Source organism: Panthera onca, chromosome A1, assembly GCF_046562875.1.
Source record: "Panthera onca isolate mPanOnc1 chromosome A1, mPanOnc1 haplotype 2, whole genome shotgun sequence".
NCBI lineage: Eukaryota > Metazoa > Chordata > Mammalia > Carnivora > Felidae > Panthera > Panthera onca.
The window spans coordinates 150,901,188-150,911,520 of NC_138339.1; the positions used below are offsets into that span (position 1 = coordinate 150,901,188).

Here is a 10,333-nt window from a genome sequence, read left to right on the forward strand (position 1 = left end):
ACTTTATTGCCTAATAGATTAGCATAAATGGAATATTGAATATTTCATTTAGGTATTTTTATAATATGCACATTAGGCCAATATCAACATGGCCAGTCCAGGAAAATGAAACATTGTCAAGGTATTGTTCTGGTCCAGTCGTTTCTCCTCTGGCTTCTGGTCTTGTGTCAAACCTCAAAGGGTCCCCATGCCAGATAATGAAGATATTTCAAGGAGGAGCTTCACATAATCTTTGTTCTTTGCGGAATATTCCTCTGTCATAAAAATCTTAGTTTCATTGAATATTTAACCAATTATTAATCACTCTCATGTTATGTAGCCAGACACAACAGGCAATGTTGTGTGTTTGCACACACCTGAAAATTTTAGACGAGCTAAAGCAGCAGAAACCGATATCAGTGGTTGCAGAGACTGGGGTGAGGGAATGAGCTGTGGGTGATTAGTAGTACATGTGTCTCTGTGATGGAAATGTTCTAAGAGTACATAGTAGTCACGGGTGCAAAATCCTGTGAATGTACGTAATGACACTTGAATTTGTAATTTGAAAGGATCAGAGTAAATTCTTTTGAAGTTAATTTATGTTTTATTTACAAAACAATACATAAGGACAGTAAATATCTCTATACAAACCACAAAAATTACAAAGAACGCAATGACAGGATCAGGGCATCCTTTGGGGCTGCAGCCAACATGCGCCACTGCTCGGGAGCCGAGGCTGGTTGCTCAGCTGCAGCAGGTGGTTGCTCCAGCCCTTCCGTGACCCCGCCAGCTGGGGCTGGAGGCTGCTCAGGGTCTGGGTCCACCAAAGGGGCAGGTGTCTCTTCCAGCTCCTGACAGTGAATCAGAGCTGGGACTACCACCTGCACTGGTGGTGACTCTGCAGGGAGGGTCACCAATTCTTCTAATTGCTGAGATCCAGGATGAGTGGTGGCTGCAGGCAGCCTGGGCCGCGAAGCTGCAGTGGGCACCACAGAGATAGCGGGGGCTAGCTCCTGAGTGACGTCTGGATCTTGCTCTGGAGCTGGTGCCATAGATTCAAGAATACAAAGTGTCATCACCGTGATTGCCTTTCCATGGCCTTTCCTAATAAAGGAAACCTCTCCCGCAGACATTGTCATCTGAGTCAAAGAACCCACCAGGAGGAAATCTCCCAGATGACAGGCTAATGGAACAGTGATCTGAGACTACTCACAACTCCTAGCCCACCCGCAGTCTCAGGAAACGTGCTTTGTGTGGCATACCCCGTCCCATCCACATGCCCACATCTCCCACCCAGAGTCCTCCTCACCCAGAGATTCTGGCTCATTGGGTTCATGGTTTCTCCGTGATGAGTAGAGAAGGCGGTCACGGCACTGCAGCTCGGAGCCTGGCATGTGGACCCCTATATATGCCCGCAGTATCTGCAGGCTGATGAAATCTGGGGGCTGGAAAAAGTCCTCAGGGTAGTGGTCCAGCCAGGTGCCCAGAATGGAGGAGATGGCCCTGGGGATACAAAAGTAGCCAGAACAATCAACATGGGGTGTTCCTCCTGCACTAATGTTTCAAGACAGGCCTGTGGGACCTAGCCTCCTCTATGCCTCCTGCTCATGGATGTACAGAGGGTGGTTCTATGCCGTGTCCACCTGTGATTTGGCAGTCCCACCTAAGAGAGTCCTGGTCACTGAAGAGGGACCGTGAAAATTCTATTTGACGGAAAACCCTTAACCAATGATGTGGTTGTCTCTGTCCTTCTTGGGAAGCCAGACATACTCCCTGGTGTGTCCTCTGCCTACCTCTCACTAGAATTCAACTCCGTGCATGAGTGGAGGGGTGGTGTCAGGATGAGTCAGTGCCTTCACTGCATACACTAGTGCTCCATGAAAATCTGAACACATACGGGACAAAGGCACTCTGTCTCTTACCTGGGCTTGCTTGAAACCTCCTCACGTGATGACCTGTGCCTCTATGCTGCCTCATTCACTTAGTGCACATGTGGGTGTCCTCCCACCGACACTGGTTCTCCCATAGTGTGGGTGATATGTGGTCCTTGAGCCCTCACTGTGTCTCCTGAACCCTTGCTAAGCACACACTGTCGAAGTTCCACAAGGTGGTGAGCATGATGCTCCCCAAAACCTTTATTCTGGGCCCTCTGATGGGGGTGGAGGCAAGCCTGTGAGTGGGAAGGGATGGGGTTGGACTCTCGAAAGGGCTGAATCTGTCGTCTGTTGCCCTCTGCTGTCTCATTGTGCCCACAGCTTATCCTCTAACCCACAGGACAAGACCCCTTTCCTTGCTTCCAGGGAGAAGCCCTCAGAGCTTTGCCCTCTCACAGGTCTCTCAGATGTGTGGGATGCTGGGTCCTGAAGCCCCTCCCACGCACAGTCTCAGCACTGCCCTCTTGGAGAATGAAGGCCCTCCAGCATGAGCTCAGCCTACTCACATTTTCTCCTGCTTCCGGGGTCCACCATCTTCCTCAGTCTCAGGAAGGAAGCAGCCATATCTGGAGGAGGCCAGAAGGGCATCATATCAGGTGTCCTGTGGATACTACCTCTTGTCATATCCAGAGTCACTGACTGCTGACTAGAATGGAGCTCTGGAGGGGCACCTGGGTGGTTCAGCTGGTTAAGCCTCCGACCTCGGCTCAGGTCATGATCTCGTGGTCCGTGAGTTCGAGCCCCGCGTTGGGCTCTGTGCTGACCGCTCAGAGCCTGGAGCCTGTTTCAGATTCTGTGTCTCCCTCTCTCTCTGACCTTCCCCAGTTCATGCTCTGTCTCTCTCTGTCTCAAAAATAAAAATAAAATGTTAAAAAAAAATTTTTTTTAAAAGAAAAAGAATGGAGCTCTGGAGGGGAGGGTGCTGTCTGCTCTGTGCATTGGATCCCAGTCAGCTGCTACAGAAGTGCCTGCACCTAGTGGGGCTTCCTGTATGTTTGATGAACGATAGGGCCCCAATCAGCTCCATCACACATATTGGTGTGGGTCTGGGCCTCCTGCTCATCCTGGGCATCCTTGATTAGTTTGACCCGGGACTCAGACACACAGATAGACCCTCACATCTCCTTTTCAAATGGGAAAAGAGCCCAACTCAACACCTGGTGACAGTGAGGGATGAGGCAGAAACTTGATCATGGGGAAGAGGACAAAGATCACCCAGCAGACACACAGCCCGTCCAGCAGACCTTTCCACAGGGCCAGGGTCACTTTCCAAGCAGTGCCCCCACTGAGTACCTGTAGTTATTCTACTCGGATCAGAGGAACAAACTGAGACTCAGGGAGGTTTGGTGACTTTCCTTAGACTCAAAGCTTTAAGGGGCTGAATCACACTAGGCTGTGAAGGGCAGGGTGCTCACCTCATAAACAATAGTTCCAGGACCTGTTGGGTGGTAGCAAAAGCTCTGTACGTGCCCAAGAATGTGAAGAAGCAGGTGGGGTCTCTCCACAGGAAGGCGGGCACCAGGTGCTCCACTCGCTGCTTCAGCAGGCCTGCATTGATGGTCCACTCCACACAGTTCTCATTCTCGTTCACGGGTGCGGCCTTTTTACCCTGAGATAGAACAGAGGAGGGACACAAAGTCAGACACAGCACCATGGACATCAGGAGGGTTGGGGTCCAGAATGCAGACCAAACCCCCCAGCCCTCAGTGACTTGTCGAAAGAGTGAGACCTGGTGCACACAGCAGGAAAAAGGATCTTGGCATTCACGTGAGAATTTGAGGTGGGGAAATGACTGAATAAGTTAGGATCTGAGGTCAGATTGTTAGATGAGTATGGACAGCACCTCCCTGCATTAACAGCATTGTCTTTGTGATTTCTAACACCACAGTCCATTCTAGGGATCAGAAGACAGGGACATTACCTGGCAGAGGTTGGATCAGGATAATAGGACATGTAGGATGTTCAGTGCAGCACTGTGACATGGCAACAGAAGGGAATCATGTAACAGTCCCGCATTTGTGAAGGGCTGAATGGGTGAGGTAAGTGGTCTCATTTCCAGAATGTTGTCTAGGTAGTAAGGTCCTTGCTCCTGATCTGGAGGGCCCTAGGGACGTGTTGCTTGGCAACCAAAGTGCAGAGCAGTAGACATAATACAGTGAGTCCCATGTCCTTTGGGTAAAAATCTCCCTGCTCATCACGAACATGTGTCAGATGTGGGGAAGTTGTGGAAGGATGGTCAGGCGAACCGGGACACCTGGGAACAGTCGTTGAGGAAACATGTATGACAATGGCAATATATTCTAGACAGAATGGGACGTGAAATGGTTTCACACCCGTTTTCTGATATTCCTACAAATAAGTGGAGAGTGACGTTGCATCTGGCCATGGCAGGGGCTGGGCCACGAGGGCATGTTTGAGGAGCACATGGCGTTCCAGGTTCCTCTGGGATCAGGAGTCTATGAGAGAAACCAGGGGAGTATCAGTGTGTTTTCTGTGCCCTGGGATTCTTTGCACTGCCTCTGGGCTGTGCGTGTTGGGTTTCCCTGGTACCTTCACTCACCCTGAGCCAGCGGGGCATCCTGCTGATGGCATGGGGCTTCCTCCTGTCCTTCAGGGAAGTAGAGGAGGGGCTCTCATCATTCACCTTCTCCTCCATCTCTGACGTGTGGCTCTGTAAAGACAGTGCCCAGCACGCAGGCAGGGGTCCTCAAAGCCATGTCTGCTTGCTTTCCCTTTTCCTCGACCCGTGTGAATTCATTGCAGATATATACACCACAGTGTGCACACACCTCCCCCAAGGAGGAGAAGCAACGTGGTTTGAGGGCCTTGGATTAAACCGGTTATAGGTTAAAGGCACCTCAGAGATCCCTTTTGCCTCCTTCCCAGCATGACATCTGCATGGCCATGATGGGTCCACCAGGTCGTCCACTGCCATCCAACCTCCTCCAGTCCAGGACAGGAGCACCTCACGTGTCCCCCTTTCCCTGAAACTGAACACGAGGGGATGGGGGTGCCCAGGGATGGTTCAGAGCTGTGACCTGACCTGACCTGGCCTGGCCTGCTCTAGGCTGCTCTGTATTACCTTATGTGACCTCCTGGAAAACATCCTGAGGCATCACCAGCGTGGGTGAAGGAAACCTCTCCAACATCCGAATAATCCTGTACACTGGGGTTTCTGGTATCCAGAGCACTGGTAACTGGGAAAACAAGAGAACATCCCAAACTCTCTGTGTCTGTAGACAAGTGAGACTGGTATGGGACCTCACTAGTGCATGGGTGCCGGGTTACAGGAGTTCCAAGTTCTCCTGGGGCCTATTGTGAGCAAAGTGATGTCACTGCCTAGGATCCACCTCCTGAGTCTGCTCCTGGGATAACACCTATGCAAATAGTCCTCTATTTGCTGAATGCTCACCCCTTTCTCCATGAAATGTCACATCGGTCTACAGTTACAGCAACGTACCCCTCTCCACAGCCCCCTGGGAAGGTCTGGGGGCAGCCAGGGTCCCAGTTTTGAGACGTATCTGGGTTGAGACACAACTCTTCATTCTTACCTCTTTCTGGTGCCAGATAAGTGATTGTGTCTTTCAGGGATGGTCCCTGTCTCCTCTGCTCAAGGGACATAATTAGAGGATGTACTTCCTCAGGATGTCCTCAGGCATACGTGGGACGATACCTGTGAAATTGGAGGAGTGGTGTCACATGTTGGATATTTATCCATCCACATTTACTTTGACTTCTCACCTCCTTTGGTTCTGCTGCTCCTCTGATCCCAAGTGTGCGTACATGTGTGCGTACGTGTGTGCATGCAAGTGTGTGTGTGTGTACGTGTGTTTACCAGTGCTCATTTTCTGGAGTCCCAGAAGATAACATCCCCACCTAGGGAAGGATGGCCAAAAATTTCTTAAGCGCTTAGGTTCTCTAATTTTTAAAGCAATCCATACAGAAGGGATTGGAGTTGTGGCCTAGTAGGCCAGAACTCTCTTTTACGTAGACTTTGTCAGTAGTGTGCCACAAGCCATTCCCTCCCTTTCCACTGGGTACAATGGGGACAGGGTGGCACTCAGTGGGCTGCCCTAGCCTTGGGTCCTCCTCAGGGAAGAACATGCTGGAATGTCGTCTGTTACGCTCCTCTTCAGCCTCACCCCCACACCACCCCCATGTCTGCACAGAGTCACAGTAACACAACCTTTTCCCGAGCCCCCTCAGAAAACCTGGGTCAAGTCAAGGACCCCATTTTGAGGACATGGAGTTGGGTTCATGCCTGGTTCTGACTTTTTACCGGTCTGTGATTCTGAGCAAGGCACTGACCCTGCCAGGGTCTTCACTTTCTCCTCCCCTCATGGCTCCCTGGGATCCCCACATCCTGTAAACACATCCTTGTGTAATTTCCTTCCTGGAGTGTGGTATGGACTTAGTGTTTGATTTCTGTTCCAAAGAAGATGGCAATGTGACCCCAAGCCAACCAAGTTTTGTTGATAAAATATCCATGGCACAACCACATGCTCACTGTCACTCTCTGTGTTGTCTCTCAGATTCTCACACTGGGGAACCACCCCTGTGTTGAGTAATGACACAGACAGGTACACAGAGCCTAGCCCTGAGAGACAACAACAGACAGGGAAGAACTAAAGCATTCGATGTGGACTGAATCCTGCCACCACCCTGAAGTGAGCTCAGGGGTTGAGTGAAGCAGGTTCTGTCTCAGTGATGACAAGAGCCCCAACCTACTGAGAGGCTCTCAGGAGCCCTCAGCAAAGCACTGCTGAATTCCTGGTCCCCTGGGTCTGTGAGGTGTTAAGTTTATGGGGAAGCCACTAAGGGTGAGGGAATATTGTCACACAGCACTAGAGCAGAGTACTGAATATGTCCTCCTGCCCCAGGCCCTGGATCTCCTTACCCTCCCTCTCTGCTGTCCTCCCCAGGTCTTTCCAGGCTCCCTGCTGTCCTTTCAAATGTCCACTGTGGCAACACCAACCTCTGCCTCCGAGTGTCTGCACCACTGTGCCTTCTGCCAGGCTACATATATTCGGATTTGTGCAGGGCTGACTCGTTCTTGCACTGTTGCAGGAAATATGAATGTTTCCTCAGCACAGCCTTGTCAGACCCTCACCTGGTGGAGCTCAGGACCCAGTTTAGCACCTTGATTTTTTCTATGGAGTCATTGCTCATGTCATTCACATTTTTGTTTCATGTTCTTTCCATCTTCCTGTCTAGACCTTGAGCTCCTAGAGGGAAGACCTGGCTGCCTTACCATCACTGGCTCTATCTGAATGCTCAGATGTTCTTTCCCAGTGGATGAATGAAGAGGTAAGGAGATCCGTCCCACCATTTAGCAGCTCAGTCATTATAGCCTAATTTACTTGGGTCATCTTTCAAAACTTATTTTATTTTATATTTTTTTCAGTCTACTGTACTCCTAACTTGGGGTGTGAAATCACACTCCAAGATGAAGAGTCTCATCCCCTACTGACTGAAACAGCCAATTTTAATGGAACTAGACTGATTTCTAAGTTATCTTGCAGGTTAACATTTTGTAGGTATATTAGGTTATGCTGAATTACCAGAGAATGCCCCAAATTTCAATAGCATGTCCCCATAGATTTCCTCACATGACAGTACTGGGTGCGTGTTTAGATTGGAGACTAAACTTCTTCATGTGGTCATTCAGGAACCCAGCGTTCCTCCATTTTGTCCCTTCTCCCTCCTGAGGATATCAGGTACTTCCACAACCAACAGCACAAGGGGTGATAAAGGGGACAGAGAACAAAGAAATGCACATGGGAGCATGTTATCAGCCAGGTCTAGAGTGCCTAAAATATCCGCCTTTACACTCATTCCTTGTTTTATTTTTTTTTTTATTTTTTTTTTTTATTTTTATTTTTTTTTATTTTTTAATATATGAAATTTACTGTCAAATTGGTTTCCATACAACACCCAGTGCTCATCCCAAAAGGTGCCCTCCTCAATACCCATCACCCACCCTGCCCTCCCTCCCACCCTGCCCTCCCTCCCACCCCCCATCAACCCTCAGTTTGTTCTCAGTTTTTAACAGTCTCTAATGCTTTGGCTCTCTCCCACTCTAACCTCTTTTTTTTTTTTTTTTTTTTTCCTTCCCCTCCCCCATGGGTTTCTGTTATGTTTCTCAGGATCCACATAAGAGTGAAACCATATGGTATCTGTCTTTCTCTGTATGGCTTATTTCACTTAGCATCACACTCTCCAGTTCCATCCATGTTGCTACAAAAGGCCATATTTCATTTTTTCTCATTGCCACGTAGTATTCCATTGTGTATATAAACCACAATTTCTTTATCCATTCATCAGTTGATGGACATTTAGGCTCTTTCCATAATTTGGCTATTGTTGAGAGTGCCGCTATAAACATTGGGGTACAGGTGCCCCTATGCATCAGTACTCCTGTATCCCTTGGATAAATTCCTAGCAGTGCTATTGCTGGGTCATAGGGTAGGTCTATTTTTAATTTTCTGAGGAACCTCCACACTGCTTTCCAGAGCGGCTGCACCAATTTGCATTCCCACCAACAGTGCAAGAGGGTTCCTGTTTCTCCACATCCTCTCCAGCATCTATAGTCTCCTGATTTCTTCATTTTGGCCACTCTGACTGGCGTGAGGTGATATCTGAGTGTGGTTTTGATTTGTATTTCCCTGATAAGGAGCGACGTTGAACATCTTTTCATGTGCCTGTTGGCCATCCGGATGTCTTCTTTAGAGAAGTGTCTATTCATGTTTTCTGCCCATTTCTTCACTGGGTTATTTGTTTTTCGGGTGTGGAGTTTGATGAGCTCTTTATAGATTTTGGATACTAGCCCTTTGTCCGATGTGTCATTTGCAAATATCTTTTCCCATTCCGTTGGTTGCCTTTTAGTTTTGTTGGTTGTTTCCTTTGCTGTGCAGAAGCTTTTTATCTTCATAAGGTCCCAGTAATTCACTTTTGCTTTTAATTCCCTTGCCTTTGGGGATGTGCCGAGTAAGAGATTGCTACGGCTGAGGTCAGAGAGGTCTTTTCCTGCTTTCTCCTCTAAGGTTTTGATGGTTTCCTGTCTCACATTCAGGTCCTTTATCCATTTTGAGTTTATTTTTGTGAATGGTGTGAGAAAGTGGTCTAGTTTCAACCTTCTGCATGTTGCTGTCCAGTTCTCCCAGCACCATTTGTTAAAGAGACTGTCTTTTTTCCATTGGATGTTCTTTCCTGCTTTGTCAAAGATGAGTTGGCCATACGTTTGTGGGTCTAGTTCTGGGGTTTCTATTCTATTCCATTGGTCTATGTGTCTGTTTTTATGCCAATACCATGCTGTCTTGATGATGACAGCTTTGTAGTAGAGGCTAAAGTCTGGGATTGTGATGCCTCCTGCTTTGGTCTTCTTCTTCAAAATTACTTTGGCTATTCGGGGCCTTTTGTGGTTCCATATGAATTTTAGGATTGCTTGTTCTAGTTTCGAGAAGAATGCTGGTGCAATTTTGATTGGGATTGCATTGAATGTGTAGATAGCTTTGGGTAGTATTGACATTTTGACAATATTTATTCTTCCAATCCATGAGCAGGGAATGTCTTTCCATTTCTTTATATCTTCTTCAATTACCTGCATAAGCTTTCTATAGTTTTCAGCATACAGATCTTTTACATCTTTGGTTAGATTTATTCCTAGGTATTTTAGGCTTCTTGGTGCAATTGTGAATGGGATCAGTTTCTTCATTTGTCTTTCTGTTGCTTCATTGTTAGTGTATAAGAATGCAACTGATTTCTGCACATTGATTTTGTATCCTGCAACTTTGCTGAATTCATGTATCAGTTCTAGCAGACTTTTGGTGGAGTCTATCGGATTTTCCATGTATAATATCATGTCATCTGCAAAAAGCGAAAGCTTGACTTCATCTTTGCCAATTTTGATGCCTTTGATTTCCTTTTGTTGTCTGATTGCTGATGCTAGAACTTCCAGCACTATATTAAACAGCAGCGGTGACAGTGGGCATCCCTGTCGTGTTCCTGATCTCAGGGAAAAAGCTCTCAGTTTTTCCCCGTTGAGGATGATGTTAGCTGTGGGCTTTTCATAAATGGCCTTTATGATCTTTAAGTATGTTCCTTCTATCCCGACTTTCTCAAGGGTTTTTATTAAGAAAGGGTGCTGGATTTTGTCAAAGGCCTTTTCTGCATCGATTGACAGGATCATATGGTTCTTCTCTTTTTTTTTGTTAATGTGATGTATCACGTTGATCGATTTGCGAATGTTGAACCAGCCCTGCATCCCAGGAATGAATCCCACTTGATCATGGTGAATAATTCTTTTTATATGCTGTTGAATTCGATTTGCTAGTATCTTATTAAGAATTTTTGCATCCATATTCATCAGGGATATTGGCCTGTAGTTCTCTTTTTTTGCTGGGTCTCTGTCTGGTTTAGGA

The 10,333-nt window shown here is 47.5% G+C and overlaps 1 protein-coding gene across 1 annotated transcript; it reads right to left on the minus strand.

The window, feature by feature from the left end:
* Positions 1–638: 638 nt before the first annotated feature.
* Positions 639–5,368, minus strand: LOC145715457 (ral guanine nucleotide dissociation stimulator-like). The gene is made up of 5 exons (XM_081795645.1): positions 4,474–5,368; positions 3,329–3,513; positions 2,420–2,479; positions 1,289–1,482; positions 639–955 (listed from the first exon to the last, which is right to left on the minus strand). Exons 1-5 carry the CDS (start codon positions 4,567–4,569, stop codon positions 639–641), a joined length of 852 nt encoding a protein of 283 aa, XP_081651771.1. The 5' UTR covers positions 4,570–5,368.
* Between the last annotated feature and the right edge of the window lie 4,965 nt (positions 5,369–10,333).